This window comes from Nycticebus coucang, chromosome 17 (assembly GCF_027406575.1).
Source record: "Nycticebus coucang isolate mNycCou1 chromosome 17, mNycCou1.pri, whole genome shotgun sequence".
Classification (NCBI taxonomy): domain Eukaryota; kingdom Metazoa; phylum Chordata; class Mammalia; order Primates; family Lorisidae; genus Nycticebus; species Nycticebus coucang.
Window position 1 is genome coordinate 89714252 of NC_069796.1, and position 21273 is coordinate 89735524.

The 21273-nt window shown below is 49.7% G+C and overlaps 1 protein-coding gene across 1 annotated transcript in view; it reads right to left on the reverse strand.

The window, feature by feature from the left end:
- Positions 1-11564: 11564 nt before the first annotated feature.
- Positions 11565-21273, reverse strand: part of OTOP1 (otopetrin 1) — a 32235-nt gene continuing 22526 nt past the window's right edge. The window contains exons 4-6 of the mRNA XM_053566865.1: positions 18527-18657; positions 14660-15588; positions 11565-12322 (exon numbers count right to left, since the gene is read on the reverse strand). Coding sequence (XP_053422840.1) covers positions 12152-12322; positions 14660-15588; positions 18527-18657 — 1231 coding nt within the window. The 3' untranslated portion in view covers positions 11565-12151. The remainder of the gene's footprint in view (positions 12323-14659; positions 15589-18526; positions 18658-21273) is intronic.

Consider the following 21273-nt stretch of genomic DNA (forward strand, 5'->3'; position numbering starts at 1 on the left):
TTTCTATAGTATTGAAACTGTCTCCCAGTTCCCCATTTTTGCTTCAAAAGATCTTCAATCATCCATGAATGGACACTCCTCACTTGAGGATGATTAGTGTGCTCCCCCTCTACAGGCACTGGGGTTGTGGTGGGGAAGAAAACAGGCCCTGTCCCACCCTGACTCCTAGTCAAACAATACCCACATGACTGTATGACTAAAAAGTATGCCAGATGGTGTTAAGAGCACATGAGTGCCACACCAGCCCTGACTAGGAGAGAAGAAGACTTCCCTGAGGCACTTGTGTGAGTGGGAAGACAGTCGAAATGAGATGAGGAAGGAGGAAGCAGTGTGTGCAAAGGCCCTGAGGCAGAGGAGGGCAGCACAGCAAGGACCCATGCAGTCGGTCCAAGTGACCCGTGACAGAAGAAGAGTGAAACACTAGGAAAGGGACATGAGGTGAGGCTGGAGGGGTGGGGAAGAGGCACCTGCAGGACCTGGGGATGATGAGCAGGGGAGGACATGAGTTCAAATGCCACTCTGGCCACAGCAAGGAGGACAGAGGGCAAGGGGCAGGGGTGAGCTGGAAGTGAGTGAGGGCTCTACTCCATTCTGGAGGTGATGGTGCTTACAGCAGGGTGGTGGGGGTTAAGGTGGAAGAAGTGACTGGAACCAAGCTATGTGGGGCAGAAGTGGCAGGTGTGTGCTGATTGGAGATGGGGCTGTGGGGGTGCAAAGGGTTCAAGGTCATGAGGGTTCAGGGTCACACACCCTGAACAAAAGCATAACAAATCTATCAATCAGTGTTCTGTGTCACAGGAGCCTTCAGAAATGAAGACCCAAAGACAGGGGAAACTTGTCTATTTCCATGCTTGGGTTTGATGCAGATGGACAAAGCGTCCAGTCTGATGGAATAGATTGCAAGCCTGTCTGCTCAGCCTCTTCTTGACCTGTGTCCCTTCCTTCTAGGCATAGGGCAGGACCCTTTGGAATTAGGGTCTTCAAAGGAGAAGGATGATAATGACCCTTCTCGGTTTTATGCCTTGCTTTGGGGGAGAGGGCTTCTATGTCTCTGACCTGCCTTTCCAGAGAGGAGTTCTGGTTCCTATGACTTGCTCCAGAAGAGAAGGAGGGGTGGGAGACAGGAGGGCGGGAGGGAGGAAGACAGACTTTGCTTCTGAGGCCCTTCCCACATCCTTCAGTTCAAAGTACTCAGCATGCCAAGGTGCTACATGTCAGGATAGGGTGTTCTGAGCCCCATCCAGGTGCAGGGCAGTGTAAAGATGGCCTCTGTGGGCCTGGCTTGCAGAATGGACAGAGATTGGACAACACAGGGGGCTGGAAACACAGAGGGAGAGCAGGTCAGAGGGTGGGCAAGCTTAAGTTTGGGTTTGGACACATTGAGCTACAAGGGCCTTTGAGGCACCCGTTTGCTGTTGTCAATCACCAGCCTGGAGCTGAGAGGTCAGAAAGTGAATCCAGGAATAAGCAGCATCCCAGTGGTCCGTGGGCCCTTGGCCATGAACTAGACCACAGCAAAGACAGAGATGAGTTAAGAGGACCCAGAGGGACGTCCTAAAACTCTACGGGGTCCTCAAACTGCGGCCCGCGGACCACATGAGGTGGTTGTGATTGTATTTGTTCCCGTTTTGTTTTTTACTTCAAAATAAGATATGTGCAGTGTGCATAGGAATTTGTTCATAGTTTTTTTTTTAAACTATAGTCCGGCCTCCAACGGTCTGAGGGACAGTGAATAATGTCCCCATAAACTGGCCCCCTGTTTAAAAAGTTTGAGGACCCCTGCTCTAAATGCTCAGAAACGGGCAAGGAGCCTATGGACAACCCCAGGAGGGGCTGAGGGTGGAACTGCCCTGGAGGGACAGTGTCATCGATGGCAGCCACCCTCACCTGCGGATGGGAGCCCAAGACACGGAGGGACTTGCTCAGTGCCCAGATCACCCCCCTTTGTCCTGGGCACACAGAAACCACAATCCTGGCTCTCATTTGCCACATTTTCTGCTTTTGTACGAAGCACAGAAAGCAGCACAAAGGGGGTCTCTGAGATCACAGCCCCATGGGGTCCACTGCAGCGCTGGAGGTCCCAAGTCTGCCAGTCTTACTAGACCACAGTTGAGGTGTCAGCACGGTCAGTCAGAGAGGAGGGCCGCTCCTTGCCTCTCTCTGGTGGCCACTGGCATTCCTCAGGGTGTGGCCATCTCCCATCTCTATCACCATGGTCACATCACCTTCTCTTCTGTGGTCAAATTGCTTCTGCTTCCCTCTACTTTAAGGACACTTGTGATTCCATTGAGCCCACATGGATGATCCAGGATAATCTCCTCATCTCAAGATCTTTGGCCTGGCTCGGTACCCGTAGCTCAGTGGTTAGGGTGACAGCCACATGCACCGGGGCTGTGGGTTCCAACCCGGACCAAGCTTGCTAAACAACAATGACAACAACCACCAAAAAATAGCCAAGCATTGTGGCGGGCACCTATAGTCTCAGCTACCTGGGAGACTGAGGCAAGAGAATCACTGAAGCCCAAGAGTTGGAGGTTGCTGTGAGCTGTGATGGTACAGCACTCTACCCAGGGTGACATAATGAGACTCTGCCTTCAAAAAAATAAACAAAAAGGGCGGCGCCTGTGGCTCAAGGAGTCGGGCGCTGGTCCCATATGCCGGAGGTGGCGGGTTCAAACCCAGCCCCGGCCAAAAACCACAAAAAAAACAAATAATAATAATAAATAAAAAATAAACAAAAAAAGCTTTGGCCTGATCACATTCACAGAGCTCCTTTTGCCACAGGCCCATTCACACATTCCAGGGGTTAGGTTATGGACATCCTTGGGGGACATACTCATCTTTACACAGGCACTCCGGGCCACGTACAGAACCACCATCTGAGAACTGTCTTAGAGCAGCAGAGGCACTGTCTATACTCAGCATTGATCCCTGCAAGCAAAGACCCCAAATTACACGTGTAACCGCAGCAAGAGCTTGCCACGTGCGTCATCTTATTTCTCTCAATGACCCTTTGAGTTCCATCCCTGTTGCCACTGTCAAACCAAGGTGCTAGGTGAAGATAACTTGTAGCAGAGACCTGGCCAGAAAGCCTTATCCCTGTCCCTGTGCCTGCCAGAGAAAGCCCCTTTCTACCAGCACATGGTGGTATCAGAGCCCTTTTCTAGGGGACCTGCCCTTATTCTGCCTGGAATCTGACCTTCCTTCAGGGTCCAGCTCAGGGACCAAAGAACAGCCAGATTCTGTGTCCAAGCATAGAGCCCTCATGTATTTCTGCAGTTCACCCATGTTGATGTTCTGAATGACCATGACCATGGCATCATGTCATCTTTAGATTGTTGGAGAGGCTCCACTTTAGGAGAATGTGACCAGCCAGGGGAGGCAAACACTCCCCATGCCCCCCCGCCCCCCCACCACACTTCTGCCAGGTGGCCCTGTGGGCACATCAGCCCTCCCCTCACCCTATTGCCTTGTGTGGCTTAGCCCTGCTACATGAACATTCACTGTGGCTCCTCCCTGGCAGGCAGGGTGGCTGCAGTCCAGTGTGCAACGCTGAGGGAATGAAAGGTACCTGGAAACCATGAAAGCATTTTGTTAAGGTGATGCTTTCACATGATAATTGTTAGCCCTACCATGAGAAGACGCTGCAGCAAAGTGTTGACGGGAATGTGGGATCTGGACCATCAGAGGACAGACCAGTGGTGGGACTTAGTGTTCATCTCTCACCACCAGGCTGCAGACCCCACCCACTCCCAGCCCTTTGCTCAGAACCCACAGGGGCTACTGAGCTAAGGCGGACTTTAGGGAGTACTAGTTAGGTTAGGTCAGCTGCAAGTAACAAAAATACTCAATGACAGCAGGGGGTCAGCAAATTCTGGTACCCTGAGGTCAAATCCAGCCCACCACCTGTTTTATAAATAAAGTTTTCTAGGAACACAGCCACACCTATTCCTTTACTCCTCTGTGGTTGTTTTCATGCTACATGGAAACAGAGATCTATGGCACCACATAGCCTAAAATACTTTCAATCTGGCTCTTTACAGAAAAATGGTGCCCACTCTGGGCCTGAACAAAGACAACATTTGATTATCTCTTATAAGGAGGAAACCAGAGGAAGGTGACTCTGGGGTCACACAGAGCTCCCCCATGTCACTGAGGCCCCAATCTCCTATCCCTTCTTCAAAAGGTGGCTGGCTGCTTCATGGTCACAAACTGGCTGCCATAGCTCAGACTTGACCTCCTCTCACAATTGCATTCCGGGCAGGTTGAAGGGCAGCCTCCTCCTCACCTGTTCTCATGTAGGATTCAAAATCTTTCTGAGACCTTCAGCAGAGACCCCTGCCTCTCAGAGTTGTTTTTGTAAAGGGCCAGAGAGTAAATATTTGAAGCTTGGCAGCCACATGTGGTCTCTGCGGCACGTGAGGAGTGTACGTGTGATACACCTTAGCTCACCAGCCCTAGTTTGCCAGTACCTGGTCATGCCCGCCTCTGTATCCAGCTTATCCTTGATATCAAAGGTAGTCTGCTTAGACCGGTCACCCAAACTGCAAGCAACATCTGCAGGAGGAGCTGGCGGGGTTTGCTGCTATCAGAAAAACGGCTCTGTCCTTCTTCAGCAGGAGATGCGACACGCTGTGGTTGTTTCTTATGCGAGAAGGAGAGCAGAGCGCAACCGTTGGGGACTAGAGGTGGACCCCACGTACCCTCATAAGCTCGGTGTGGGGGACGCAGGGGACAGTAATGCCAGCTCCTGCGTTCGTGTCCCTAACAGCCGGGCTTAAAGCGCCATCTAGTGCCTTGAAAACAAAAGGCGGCCCCAAGGGGCTGCGTGGCCGGCAGGCAGAGCAGGAGGTAAAACGGGGTGGAGGGGTGAAGAGGGGAGCGGGGAGGAGGAAGGGTCGGGTAGGGAGCCGAGGAGGGGAGGTGGCGGAGGGGGACCGGATAGGGAAAGCGCTGGGGAGGGCAGAGGGCGCCGGGGTGGGGTCTAGGAAGGCGTGGGGAAGGTGTCTGAGAGGGGGCGTGGCGGGGGCGCTGGGGAGGGAGCTGAGGGGGGCGTGGCGGGGTCGCTGGGGAGGGAGCTGAGGGGGGCGTGGCGGGGTCGCTGGGGAGGGAGCTGAGGGGAGCGTGGCGGGTGCGCTGGGGAGGGAGCTGAGCGGGGCGTGGCGGGGCGCTGGGGAGGAGCTGAGGGGAGCGTGGCGGGGGCGCTGGAGAGGGAGCTGAGGGGGGGCGGGGGCGCTGGGGAGGGAGCTGTCGGGGGCGTGGCGGGGGAGCTGTGGAGGGAGCTGAGGGGAGCGTGGCGGGAGCGTGGCGGGGGCGCTGGGGAGGGAGCGGAGGGGGCGGGGCGGGGGCGCTGGGGAGGGAGCTGAGGGGAGCGTGGCGGGGGCGCTGGGGAGGGAGCTGAGGGGGCGGGGCGGGGGCGCTGGGGAGGGAGCTGAGGGGGCGGGGCGGGGGCGCTGGGGAGGGAGCTGAGGGGGCGGGGTGGGGGCGCTGGGGAGGGAGCTGAGGGGCGTGGCGGGGCGCTGGGGAGGGAGCTGAGGGGAGCGTGGCGGGGCCGCTGGGGAGGGAGCGGAGGGGGCGGGGCGGGGGCGCTGGAGAGGGAGCTGAGGGGAGCGTGGCGGGGGCGCTGGGGAGGGAGCTGAGGGGAGCGTGGCGGGGCGCTGGGGAGGGAGAGGAGGGGGCGGGGCGGGGGCGCTGGGGAGGGAGCTGAGGGGGGCGTGGCGGGGGCGCTGGGGAGGGAGCTGAGGGGAGCATGGCGGGGCGCTGGGGAGGGAGAGAAGGGGGCGGGGCGGGGGCGCTGGGGAGGGAGCTGAGGGGGGCGTGGCAGGGGCGCTGGGGAGGGAGCTGAGGGGGCGTGGCGGGGGCGCTGGGGAGGGAGCTGAGGGGAGCGTGGCGGGGGCGCTGGGGAGGGAGCGGAGGGGGCGGGGCGGGGGCGCTGGGAAGGGCAGAAGGGCAGGGGCGGGGCCTGGCAGCGGAGGAGAATGAAGACTTCATGGAGTACTTTTCTGCAACTCCAGTGGACAGCCATTCAAGAGTTTTTAGCGGGCGATTAATTTACATTTTTTCACGGATTAGCATTACTACCATCGTTCAGGTGGTTGGTGTGTAATTACAGGTGTGGCAGAATTAGCCTTCCTTCTGCGGGTTAAAACAGCGCAGCCTTCTCCGGTCCCCTCCCCGTGGTCTCCTGGGGTCTGCTCTCTGGAGAAGCTAATATCCCATTCATTTTGGCGTCACTCCCAAAAAGACTGACCTCCCGGGCAGCTGCCCCAGCCCCCTCCAGACTCAATTCTATCCCCAAACCCCAACACTGGGGGCGCTCTCACCGCGGTAACACCTGGGAACCCTCGCGTTCCTCCGGAGCCACTTGATAGGGACTAGGATGCCCCGCAGGGACTGGGGGTCGCTGAGGTCAGGCGGAGAGACCATCCTTGCTGAAAGTGTGGCCAGTCCTTGGCTTCCCGTGAGACCACAGAGTGCTCCCCAACCTCACTGGAGGCAATGACGGGCACCTGACACTTGCTACAGGAATCCAGTCGGGGCATCTAGCGCCCGCTCCTCCACCTGCCACCTCGAGGGCCCCTGAGCACCTGCCGGGCGCGCGCTGAGATTTGCCCTGAGGGCGGGGCGGGCCCCGCGAGCGAGGCGCCGGCGCCCCCTGCTGGTCGCGCCTGCGTACTGCCCGGCTCGCGTTCAGCGGGAGAACCTGCTGTTTTCTGGAAGCTCCCTTCTTGACCCTTTTAACCAAAGTGTAGTATTTTATAACTGAGTGGAAAGCAAGTTATTCTGTCTGAACACTGACTTGAGTGTTCTGTACATATATCCCAGGGCAGTTGTTTGACGGATATTTTTACTGAGCTTTCTTTTTAAGATGATGTGGCTAATAGAAAAAGGTCATGACATTTATTAAAATGGCATTTTGGCCTAATTGTCCAAATGCTACAATATCCTATCTATGTAGGGGTCCTCAAAAGGTCCCCTCCTCCATTCAAACAAAGTGGCAATGCTCACCTAACCAGGTCAACTCTAAGCTGAGACCTTACAGATGCAGAGAGACAGGCCTTGTTCACCGTGAGGCTGGTGCAGCCGCCTGCAAGGCACAGCCAGCTCTGCTCCTGCTGGATTTCACCACTGGTGGTGGTGGGGAGACAGAGAGGTCTAATGCTGATGGGGTGGGACCAGCAGTTTGGAGAGCGTCTTGTTGTAGGGTGCTTTTCTACTACACATCTACACACCACTGGAGCTTGTTGTCACCCTGGATATCCAGAGCCCAGGCTCTTCCACTCTGTCTCACCAAGAGCCAAGCACCTAAAGTACAACAAATTCAAATCCTGCATTCCCAGGCTCAGGGATGAACTCAATCTACCATTCGCATGGCTCCTGCTATTTAAGGTTCCAGCTGGTGAGTGTCTTAGCTCAGGCTGCTGTAACAAAGTGCCACAAGCTGGGGCTTATCAACAAAGATACTTATTTCTCACAGTTCTGGAGGCTGGAAATCCAAGATCAGGGTGCCAGCACGGTCGGATTCTGCTGACCTTCTGGGTTGCCAACTGTCAGCTTCTCATTGATAGAGAAGATCCTCATGTGATAGAAAAAGAGCCTGCAAGTTCTCTGGCCCCTTCTTACAGGGCCCCAGTCCCATTCAGGTGGGGCCCACCAGGCCCCATCGTCAGGATCTAATTATCTCCCCAAGGAGCTACCTCCAGATGCCATCACATCGGGATTAGAGGGACAAGATATGACTTTGGTGGGGAGGCAGGGAACACAAACATTCAGTCCATCACAGTAAGAAACTGTCCTCATATATGTGTGTACCTTCAGTGAAGAGCTGTGTGGGAAGGCAGATCAGTGTCAGGTTACCTAATAGGCACAGAACCACCCACGGGGGGCAAATCGGTGATCTGAACAGCTAATAGCATTGAACTGTCTCACCTCCAGGGTCCACCTGCCAAGGAGACCAGAACACTCACTTCTCAACAGTGATGAGTTTGACATTCAGTTCTCAACAGTGGATGAATTATGGAAATTCACCTTCTCTGGTGGCTATGTCAAAGTTACACTGACTTTGTCTTGTCTTCCTTTCAAATGTTTTTATTATGAAATAGCTCATGAATACTTACAAAGTGCAGAATCAGGTGCACTGATGTCTGCTTAAAAAGCAAAACATTTCAGACACAGCACGCACTCAGTCAGTCTCCAAGCCCTGCCCCTTTCCACTGTGCTGAATGTGGTGCTTATTCTTTCTTCACACATGTACATAATCTTATGACATATGTCTGTACTCCCCGAATAATAACAAGGGCTGTTTTGCCTGTTGCTGGACATCCTGTGAATAGCATCGTGCCAATTACCCCCTCGCCCCCCACCCCATGCCACTTAATTCTTCAGGGCAACCTTGTTTGGGGACCACCCATGTTGAGGCAAGAGTCCTGGCCCCTTCCCTTCTCACTCAGGGAAACGCTCCATTGTAGGCGTAGTCCATAGTCTGTCTATCTGTACTGTAAGTGGTAGCTCATTATTATGGTAATTTCTATTTCCCTTATTAGAGTAAAATAACACCTGCTTGTTATATTCCCTAGCTCCTCTTTTGCGAACTGCCTTGGTGTTAAGATCATGAATATTCCTTGCTAACTAAGCCAGTGGGGTCAGGATGCTCATTTACCTGTGGGTGAACCTGCCTGGCTGAAGAAGTCACCCCTGAGAGTGCAGGGCTCCGCCTGTCTGGGCTGAGAGACACTCAAGAACACTTCTTGAAAGCTCTGAGCCAAACCAGAGCTGCTGGCTTTTCCAAGTTCAGTGAGAGTACCCTGTGTCTACCCTAGCACCACCACAGCCTGGATAAATTGCTCCTAACATTATTACGGCTTCCTTTATCTCCTTGACAGAGTCCCAAACCCACAGGCAAACTTAGCAAACCCTGTTGTGTGATTTGATCGGGTCGAAGTCACAGAGGTCAACCAGCAGTCAGAAGGTCTTGGAAGAGGAGGTGACTGTAGCTCTCTCCAGCATGCAACGACCTTAGTTTATTTCTTACTAACTTATATACCCTAACAATAGAGCATTCTGCACTTACACACATAATCTTAAATTTACAATACAATAAAGTTACAGGAAAGTCACGAGCCTTACTTCTTTTTGCTTTAAAGAACAAAGTATTCATCTGTAAAGGAATAGAACTTAGCAGCACAATAGCCTTATCTTGATTTACCCATTACTCAGGTCTCTTCCAGGAAATTCCTGACCACAGCATGCTCTGTTTTCATTGCCTGCCTCCCACTAGATTAGATTTTCTAATCTCTCCAGAGGGTCTTCAAAGGAATGTCCCTTCCTGAACACCTTGAGATAGTTTTAATCAAGAACAAAGTTATGGCAGCCTTTAATGTGGCTCAGCTACAAACCCCAGGGGTATATCGATGTGCTTAGAACAGAGGGTAACAGCTGGGTCACTGCTGCTGAGTCAACATATATCACTCCAGAGGGCAATTTGTCAGTGAGCTGGAAGACTCAGTTATGAAAATGTTCATCATAGTGGTATTTATAATATCACCCAAAAGAGGAAACCACCTAAATGTCTGACATCACTAAATAAGGAATGTTATTGCCCTCCATAGAGCCACCCAGTATCATACTGCAAGCTAATAATACTATAATACTCTGGTGTATTATAAGGAAAAAAGCAAGTGACATGCAAACTCAGTATATATAAAAATAATCCTGCGTGTGTGTGTGCGTGTGTGTGTGCGTGTGTGTGTGTGTTTTTACTGATAGGGACCTAATTACCAAAACTCCACTCTGATCAATTTCTCAATCTCATCACCATTGACACTGGGGGCCAGATGATTCTTTAGGGTGGGAGGGTAACAATTCCAACTGTCTGCAGACATGGCCAAGGGCTCCCTAGGGAAACAAGACTTCCAGACTGAGAACAGCCTCTCAGATGGAAGGTATTAGAAGTGACATTTTTCTCTGTTTCTAGTACATATGCCCCCTTTTTTGTATTTTTTTTTCCAGAATGAACGTATTTTATCTGAGTAAAAAGAACTTGGTGTTTCTTAATGTCCCACTGCTTGTGCTGTCAAACATGTGTACAGATACACCTGAGCACACACAGAGGCTGCCAAGAGAATGTATACGCATTTGAAGAAAGGAAAAATTCTGTGTTAAAATTGTAATAAGTCGGGTCAGCGCCTGTAGCTCAGGGGCTAGGGTACCAGCCACATACACCAAAGCTGGCGGGTGTGAATCCAACCTGGGCCTGCCAAACAACAATAACAATTACAATCCCCCCCCCCACTCAAAAAAATAGCCGGGCGTTGTGGCGGGCGCCTGTAGTCCCAACTACTCAGGAGGCTGAGGCAAGAGAATCACTTAAGCCCAAGAGTTGGAGGTTGCTGTAAACTGTGATGCCACAGCACTCTACTGAGGGTGGCAGCTTGAGACTCTGTCTCAAAAAAAAAAAAAATTGGTAATAAGTCACATTTGACTTCTGCAATTACAAGAAGTACAAGACACTATACATGATAATAAATGTTATTTGTTTATATTGCATATTACAATTTTTACACAGTTTTTCCTTTCTTAAAATGTGTGTGCTTTTTTGGTACCCTCTGTGTATGTGTGTACATACACACGCACACACTATATATATATATATATATATATCCATGTGAAAGGTATTTCCAGTAAATAAACTATTACAATTTTAAAATAGGTATGGAAAATCATACAAGGGCCTCCCAAATGCCAGTATTCCTTAGGCACCTTTAAAACATTTAAAATGTTCATAATCTTTGGATTAGGCTTCCTAATTTTAATTATATATCTTAAAGAAGCTATGCTAAATATAATAAAATGTTTTACAAATATAATTGATTTTTATGGTTACTTATAAAAGCAAATGGTTATAAACACCCTAAAACAAATAGGAAACTAAGCTAATTATGGTACAGTCACTTGATAGACTGTAATACAGCCTTACGATGTTTATAAAGAGTTTATAGCAAGATGGGAGAAACATTTAAGTGGCGAAAAAACTGGATATAAAATAAAATATGGGGCATCAGCAGCAGCAGGTATAATGATGATAGTAAAAAGAATCTATGCAGGCTCAGTGCCTGTGGCTCAAGCGGCTAGGGCACCAGCCACATACACCTGAGCTGGTAGGTTCGAATCCAGCCTGGGCCTGCCGAATGACAAGGACAGCTGCAATCAAAAAATAGTCAGGTGTTGTGGCAGGTGCCTGTAGTCCCAGCTACTTGGGAGGCTGAAGCAATAGAATCACTTAAGCCCAAGAGTTGGAGGTTGCTGTGAGCTGTAACGCCACGGCACTCTACCCAGAGTGACAGCTTGAGGCTCTGTCTCAAAAAAAAAAAAAAAAAAGAATCTATGCATCAACACAGTCAAATGCTGTGACTGTACATCTACCAAAATGTTAAAAAATAATTTGTCAATCGAACAATGACATCGGTAATTTTTTCTCTACTTTTCTGAAATATCCAAGTTTTCTATAATAAATGTGTATATATTCATAGTGAGAACTGAACAGTCACATTTATTTTTAGAAATAGTTCAAAATGATCACACATCAAAACATGCCAAAATTTTAGGTGAGAAATGTCTCTATATGAATCTATATGTAAATTTCCATCCATATATTAAAAGTAATTTTGTTCAGAAATTAAGCCTATCAGAAACTATAATATAAACTAACTGATTACATCTACATTCACCAACTCTGAGAAGGATAAAATTGAGGAGTGATTATTGTGCAAGTGGTCAGGAAAGGGTTGTATGAAGTCAAACAATACATTATAAACAGAAAATGATTTTTATGGAGAACAAACAGGATAAATCTTTTTCCAAACCTAGAAAAATATTCTTCTAAAACAGAGAGTCTCATTTAGAACATGATGACATAATTTGGGTTTGATTAGAATGAACTAACCGAGGGCATCTTTCAGCTGCCTCCTAGACTTTAACTTGTTTACATGTGTCAAGGGTGATGGACAACTCAGCCCACAGGAAACACAATCTGTGCAGACAAAGCGCGGCCCTTCTCATGTTTGACAAGCATTATTTGCCCAACCTGGCCTTTCCCAGGTGGCTCCAGTGAACTCTCTTGTTCCCTCATTCCTCAGTCTCTTATGGACCCAGATTATATCTTACAATAGACCTCAAAGAGGGAGGCAGCTGCATGCATTCGGTAGAAAATAGAAAAAGGCATGGCCAGGTTGACCACAATTATCCAAGGTTCAAAGCCAAAGACGATTTCCTCCAATCCATTGTCATACTCAGGGCGGCAGCCAAAGGCAGGAGGTATCCAAAGCTGCAAGAGAAGAGAAAACAGCCTGTCATGGTGAACAGCTTCCAAGCCACCTAGCAGGCCCCATTCAAATCCCAGGCACCGCTGAGTCACACCTGTCCAAGTGGTAAGGAGACTCTGCGCAGCATTTCCCATCTCCACGGAAACCATCAAGTCCAGGAGCCTGCTCTGAGCCTTCTCTCTTCCTCACCCACACTCCTTACAACCTGTCCTGAATGAATGCTTTCTGAACCCATTCAAGTCTCTTTGTCCCTACCACCCTCACCCAGGAGGGCGCCTCAGATTCCGAGCATCTCTATTCCATGGAGCTCGCTGGCTCTTGGAGGTGTCTCCTCTGCCACTTCAGCTGATGGTTCTTTACAGCCTCCTTTGCTGTCTCATCTTTGCTCAGCCCTTAATGCTGGCAGGACCAGGACCCATTCATTCCTAGGTTCCCTCCTTGTGCCCAGGCACAGGAGCCCTGGAGCACTCACCCCACCCCTGGTTGTAAATACTGGCTATAGGCCTGTGACTTTCTAATTGAAATCTCCAGTCCACGCCAGCTTCAAGAAGTCTGGGCTCATGTTTTGCAGTGGCAACTTGGGTGTATAAAACACGGCTCCAACTCAGCCTACCTTCCCTACTTCTGACACAGTTCCTGGCACACAGCAGGTACTCCACACACATCCGTTCGATTAAAGAAGAGAGTTGGCCTGGAACCAAACTCTTTTGGGCCCTTCCTCCTTCAGAGCTCCTCCTGCCTACCTATCCAGAGACCCAGGGCAACAATCAGACTTGCTTGGCAGACACGTGGCTGATCTGCCTTCAGAGAGACCCTCCCAATTCTGTGGTTTTAGGGAAATATCCAAAGCTGCAGTTCCCAGGCATGTGCCAACTGAGATTAGAGGGAGGAAGCTCACAGTCCTTTGAGCTAACGGGGTAACACAGCAGAGACCTGATAACACCGGGGCCGGTAGCAGAGAGTTCACTTTACCCAGAATGACAGATGGGCCCCTCTGTGGACAGAGGAATTTCTCACCATCCACGGTCACCGTAGAGGCACACATGGAGCCCAAGTCTGCTTGCCCCTTTCCACCACGCCCTGCCATCCTTCTTGTGTTGCCAGAAAATCCCTGACAGTATACAATGCTCGTTATCTCTTTATCTGTTCTCCATCTTCCTCAGCCGGTGTCCAAGCTCAAGCTCCCATCCTTTCCTACCTGGGCCACTTCAGGGGCCTCTGCTGGAGTCTCACTGCCCTGAGATAGGATGCCCCTATCTTTCCATCATTCTCATGCCCTGCAGCTGGGGCCATTGTTCCAACACACAAATCTGAGAGGGTCCTGTCTTGCCCTCAGCATAAAGACCAGACTCCAGCCAGGCCTCAGAAGCCCTGTTCACACCAGAGCCCATCTAGCTCGACACTCTCTCCTATCCCCCACTCCGCTCTTCTGTTTAACACGTGTGAATTCATGCTGAACTGCTTTGCGTCCCCAAAACGGGCCTCAGTGGCTTTTGCCTCTTCACCTTAACCACACAGTGGAGTTCCAGTTGTCCTTGTTGACACAGACAATATCAGGTGAGTAACTACCCACATTCTTCTCCCCTTGCTGCCTTTCACCACAAAGACCGAAAAGCAAACTATCCTCTTCCCCAGCCTCCCTTGCAGCTCGAGTGCCCACCTGAGAGACATTGCCTGGCACCAGCCCTTCCCCAATACATCCTCTCTCAACCACAGACGTGATGGCTGGTGCTGATGCAGCCATCTTGTGATCACATAGCAACAAGTACCACAACAAGCATGGTCGGGTGGAAAGATGAACAGTGCCTGGGTGCCCGATGACACGGTTCAGCTGCCAGGCCACCCACAAGCAGCCAACCTCTGAAATTTGTATGAGATAATTAGATGTCCTTAAGACTGAACTCACTGCTGGTCAAAATGTCTGATACTTACAGCCAAGTGCACTCCTGATTTATACTGGAGTACCTCAAGCATTCCCTGCCATCGCAGACCCTCTAGGTCCCTGTTCTGTAACAGCTTGCATGCCCCCTGCCTCCCACTTGTCCTACTCATTATAATATGCCTTCTCCTGGTCTTCCTCCTCCACCATGCTGAGACCTTTTTGAGGAGAGAGACTGAGTCCTCTCACCTTTAATCCTGAGGGCCCAGCCTAGCCACCCAGTACACAGCGTGTCCTCAGCAGGTAAATTTGTAGAACACAGGTCTACATTCCAGCCTCATTTTTTAACCTGATACTTGATGTATTTCTATTACAAGGTGCTTCCATTCCTTGTTTGAAAAGGGCAAGGAAAATAGATTAATTGATTTTAAAATAATGCCAATAACTTGATGCAGATTACCGAAATATTACAGAGGAACAAAAAAGCTGCAATATTCCTCAAGACTCTTCTCTTGGCATTGCCCCGCAAGAAATGGGGACAGCAGGCTGGGCTCAGGGTCCCTCCCGAGCCACTCTCCTCTTCTTCCTTTCCTGAGCCTCCTTGCAGACACGCATTCCCATTGGCTGTGTGTGGCGTGTCACTGCCCGGGCAAGGCACGTCTCCAGTCACACCTCCACTCCTGAGATAGGAAGAAGCAAGGGGCATGGCATTGCCACTGCAGACTGTGACCACTCGAAGAGTGCGGATGTCCTCGGGAAGCTTCTCAGGCTCTCGGTGGATGGACTCGATGATGAAGAGGTTCTGGATGTATTTCTCCGCAATCACCAGGATGGAGTAGGGCAGGTTGTACCAGGTGTAGGGGGGGTGGTCCTCGGCACAGAAGATAGCCAAGATGGAGCCCCAGGAGATGAGCCAGGAGCCAGAGGCGGTGCCCACCAAGAGGTCGGAGTCCAGTTTGCGGGCTGGGTTTTTGGACTCATCTAGTGATTTCTCGTTCTTCCTGTAAATCCAGATTCCAGCCAGCCCTGCAGCCCCCATGAGCATCAGCAGGGTGATGGCGTACAGGTAGAACATGATGAGGGCTGACTCACTCTTGCTCTTGGAGCGCCCAATGCGGATCAGGTACACCACCACCACCCCAAGGGTGGCGGCCAGCGCAGTCAGGCCCAGGGCCGCTCCCGCCATGACCCCATCGGACGTGAACTGCATCTTCGGACGCTGATGGCTGTCGACTTTGCGCCCGATGTTTTTCCACAGGACATACAGCATGGTGGAGGCCAGGATCTGATACTCTATGTTGAAGGGGTACAGGTAGTAGATGCCGTGAGAGATGGCCGAGCAGAGAGGTGGGGGGCTGCAGTTGCACTGTGGGGTGTGGTCATCCAAAGCTGGGGGAACAGGAGGTCATGGGAGGGCAATTAGCACATGCAGGGGGAGAAAACAGAAGCACAGTGAAATATTTCCACGGGGGATCCACATGTGGGTCTTCCCACCAGATGATAAGCTTTATTTCATGGCTTATTATTATGTTTAACATCACGGCTACATTGATAGCCATGAATCTTATTTATTTGGCAGCTTATCAAAAACGATAGAGACCATGACTCCATTTTTTTGTTGCTGTGGTTGCAGTTGTTTAGCTGGTCCGGGCCAGGTTCGAACCTGCCACCCTCGGTGTATGTGGCTGGTGCCATGACCACTGTGCTACGGGCGCCGAGCCTCCATGAATGCATTTTTATTAAAAAATCGATACGTAGATCATAGAGACAGACATAGAAGAAAGTCAGGAAGGACATAAAGTCAAATGTTAACAATGTTACCTCGGAGTAGATTGCTTTTAGATTTTCTCTATTGTAGGTTTTGCCTATATTGTCTAAATTTTCTCTGTGACTATGACTTGTGCGTGCGACTTTTTAAGTTATTTTTAGAATATTTTGGGGGGGAATTCCCCTTCTAATCAGTAAAGATGTGTCCCTTGAAGTTCTCCAATGTCAACAAACGGGGCGGGAGAACCCAGAATCAGTGAGTGTATGAAAATGGGCACCACCTTCTAGAAAATAGCCTGGCAACAGGACAGAGGGCCATTCATAACAAGGAGGGAAAGTGCTGTAAATAAACAATGAAACATGTAACTGAAGCCTGAACGGTAAAATAGAGACAGTCTCTGACCCATGAACCCAATCTTCCGTTCTCCTCTAAGGGATAAGTAAAAAATGTAATCAAAGAGTTAGGTAAAATTGTGTAGGGCAGGAGAGAAAAAGGCAGGGGGAGGGAGAAAGAGAGAAAAATACCTCAATGTCCGACAATTTAAAAATTAAGTGAATTTTAGTACATCCGTACAATGGAATAGTAGGCAGGCATTAAAAAGTGCAGTTAAGATGTGTTATAATGATATGGGAAAGATTCATGTTGCAATGAAAATGGAAACCCTGACTCTAACCCCAAATTAAGAATAAGTTACATAGCTAGTATTTTCTTTTCATTGTAGGTCGAAACCCAGTACCAGGTTATAAAATCAGTTTAGAGGGCAGCAACCAACTTTTTTTTTTTTTTTTTGCAGTTTTTGCCTGGGGCTAGGTTTGAACCCGCCACCTCCGGTATATGGGGCCGGTGCCCTGCTCCTTTGAGCCACAAGCACCACCTGCAACCAACATTTTTTTAACAGAATAGATCTGCAATGGAATGAAATAGGATAGCAGGGAAAGGAATTGAATACAATAGAAATTTGAAAGTGTCTTTGATATAGTAAGATTAAGTATTATTTCTTGATACACACACACAGGTACGTGTATACGGGTGGCAATATAAAATCTGTTTCTGATTGTAAGTTGCAGTCAAAAAAAGATTGGACATACTATTATAAAATCAATTATAAATAAATAAATAGCACAGTACAAAGAAATATTATGTTAACAGCATTTACTGCATTTCTGGGTAGGTATTATTGTGGATTTTTTTCTTCCCGCTTTGTCCTTGTTTTAATTTATGATATACATATACTACTTATAAATCAGACGGAAAAGCTTTAGAATAACATGAATTACCCTCACTTTTGTAGAACACTGTACATTTTTCAGTTCATAAGGACTCCCCACCCCTTGCAACTCAGTATAGTATTATGTAGAGGAAATCCGGAGAAAAAAGTTCAGATTAACAAAATGTTAGAGCTGATGGAGTCCTTTTCTGGTAAATTAATCTAGCCTTATCTTTCACAGAGGGCTTTGGAGCCAGATTGCTAGGATGTAAATCCTGGCTCAACCTCAAGTTCACTGTGTGACACTGGGCTAGTGACCTAACTTGTCTGTGGTTTGATGGCCTTAGAGCACCAGGGCAAGTGTTAGATGAGCCACCACCATGTCACCCAAGGCTTAGGAAAAACCTGTTTTTGTTATTGTTGTCATTGCCTGAGTGACTGAGGCTCAAAGAGTGAGAAAGACGTTCCCAAGGGCGGGCTGCTAGTTGGGGGCGGTGCCCTTGATTTCAATGTCTCCACCCCACTAATGAGGGAAGGGGCTGAAAGCTGCTCTGCAGGATGGGCCTGGGGCCCCACAGCCAGCCTAGGCTTGTCACACAGTAGGGTACAAGGACCTCTGCCAGTGCTTGGTTCACATCCCCTCACTTTACAAATGAGAAAAGGGAGGCTCAGACACATGAACAGCCTCCGAATGGCACACAACTGGTGTGTGACGGGCACAAACCTGGAACATCCACTTCCCAGCACATTGCACGCTCCTCTACCCCACATCCCCTCAAACTGAATGTTCTCATGTAGACATGATGTATCATAAATGCTAAAGAACTTGGGAGGAAACCATAAAAATGAGTGCTACAAATAGGAACGGGGGAATAAAAATGGACTAAAATGATAAGCCAAGTACAGTTCAATCAAAACTTCAAATGAGTCACAACCACTTGACCACAACCTACCATAAGACTTCCATGAGTTTTTCAAAAGCTATACTTTTAATAGTAAGAACTAATATAGAGGTTTAATCAAAAACACAAACAAAAACAACCATCAGTCTTTCATCATTGAAAACAAAGGCATTTATTTCTGTGGCAAAATGGACCATGAGAATGGTGATCCAAACGGTAACCCCTAGGTACAAGGCCCTGAGGCGTGGACAGAACCTCTAGTTACGCTCAGCCCACACTGCCCTGGGAGGCAGGATGACAGACTCAGGGAGGTTTCGTAAGATTTTCAACAGCAGGGGCCTATCTAGCTGGCGCTGAGTTGGGTGGACCCTGCAGCTCTTCAGACCTGGCGCCTCCATCTCTGAACACTCTGGTCCCGGCAGGTCTCTGTGTTGTTAAAGGGCCACTCACCTATTGTTATGTTCCCAAAGCCCAGTGTGACCAGTCGCTCCTTGTGCTGGTTAAGCTGATGTTTTGACTCATTGAGGACCCCGTTGGCCCACAGGAGCAGGTTGGTGAACACGGAGTGGATCACCCCAAACCTGAAAAACACAAGGACTCAGCTCCCGAGTGACTCTGGGAGCGCTCCAAGCCCTGTGGGGTAATGCCTGCATGCACACACACACAGAGACACACACAGACACACACACACAGACACACACACACAGACACAGACACACACACACGCACAGACACACACACACAGACACGCACACACAGAGACACAGACACACACACACACAGACACAGACACACAGACAGAGACACAGACACAGAGACACACACACAGACAGAGACACAGACACACACACACAGAGACAGACACAAAGACACAGACACACAGAGACACAGACACACACACAGACAGAGACACAGACACACACAGACACAGACACAGACACACACACACACAGACACAGACACAAAGACACAGACACACAGAGACACAAAGACACAGACAGAGACACAGACACAGAAACACAGACACACACAGACACACACAGAGACACAGACACACACACAGAGACACAGACACACACACACACAGACACACACAGACACAGACACACACACACAGACAGAGACACAGACACACACAGACACAGACACAGAGACACACACACACAGACAGAGACACAGACACACAGACACACACAGACACGCAGACACACACAGAGACACAGACACACAGACACACACACACAGACAGAGACACAGACACAGAAACACAGAGACACAGACACACACACAGACAGAGACACAGACACAGAGACACAGACAGAGACAGACACAGAGACACAGACACACACAGAGACACAGACACACACAGACACAGACACACACAGAGACACAGACACAAACAGACACACACAGAGACACAGACACACACAAAGACACACACACAGAGACACAGACACACACAGCCACACAAAGACACACAGACAGAGACACAGACACACAGACACACACATACACACAGACACACAGACACACACACATACAGAGACACAGAGACACACACACAGACACAGACACACAGACACACACATGCGCAAACACACACACACACACTCACACAGTTCCCTTTCACATGATTCTGGTTTTACCTGGCAGCTCAGGCTCTGGGAAGGTCCCTGTCTGCCTGGAAGGGGGCAGTGCCATGAGACCTTCCAAAACCACAGAGTCTTGGCATTCTGCCTTAATCTTGAACTTGACAGTACTCAATTCATTGTCTATGGAACATCAAAGATGTTGGGGTCTTGGAAGCAGGGCTACAACAATAAAAATTAACTAAAAACAGGTGACTGACACCCACCCCCCATACCCCAACCGCTTTTTCCAGAGGGAAGAAGAGAGAGAGAACAATGAGGGAAGGATGAAAGAGTGATACTGGAAATTTGAGGAGTGGGTCTGCCCTTACTGCTAGTTGGCCAACCCACCCATCGTTATACAGCCCCCTCTGCCTTACCACCTACTTCTAAAGACACCAAAACAAGCCAGAGACTCCTTTGCAGCTAGGTACAGTCATTCTGCTGGTGGGATGTGAAGTGTAGTCTGCTAGACATTACTGAAAAGATTTTGCTTTCTTAATGAATGAGATAAGAATGAGAAAGGTTTTCCCCCCCTTTTTTTTTTCCAAACTTGAGTATAGAGGTGAGGGCAGGAATTGTGGCAGCCATCTTAGGACCATGAGGCAACTGGCCTGGGTTGCAGTTCCAACCACTGAGGATGGCACAGTGGGATCCTAGAAAGATCCTACCCTGTGATGAACTATTGAGCTGCTGGTATCTCGGATAGGTTCAATACGATCACACAAAGAGCAAACATCCACAGTGGGGTTTGAAGAGTCAGTGAGCAGCAGGGCTATTCTTGTCTGACTCCAGAGTCCTGCCCCCACCCCTGTGCCATACGGCCTCCCACAACAAAGGTGGGAAGGGGACGAAATATGAGGTGGGCTCTGGGTAGCAGGTGAGAGAACCACAGGAGACATGGTTTCTGTATGGTCACTTCCTGAGTCAGAGTAACCCCCCCACCCCCCACCCCCGCAGACTTAAAATGTATTCACTGTGGTGGTTTCCAGGCTACTTAGCAATGCGCTTTGCAGGGAACAGGCAGAGCAAAAACTGGTGATTTCAGAGAGGCATTTTTTAAGACTTTCTGTGGAACTGACTGCTCCTGAAATGGAGAACAGAGGCCCAGAGGAAGCAGGTGCCTGTTATGAAGAGACCACTCTCCCTGGTCTGCTTACAGGGAAATGGCACATCTGCGTCCTCAGCTCTGACTCACCTCTGCTCTGAGTTTGCACCCTATCTGACCACCCCCCCATCCCCCCGACTTCCTTTGACAGCTGCATAATATCCTGACACAATTGGAGAAGGAAATAGTCCCGGGGGTGTCTGGGGCAGGTGTTTGCCCATCTGTTTGCCCCTCACACTGTGCAGTTGCTATAGGTCACACCGGCCCTCCCTGGGACGTCTAGGACCGTTCTATAGAGCCTTTGACAAATGCAGACAATGCCGTTTGCCTCACACTGGCTGGCTTTTCTTTTACTCATAATGCCCACGGCTCCCCTTTCTTCTCTCCTTTTTCCTAGTCCAAATGGCATTGTCCAATTCCAGGCCCACTGAACTCAAGGAGGTAGGCTGATACCACCCACC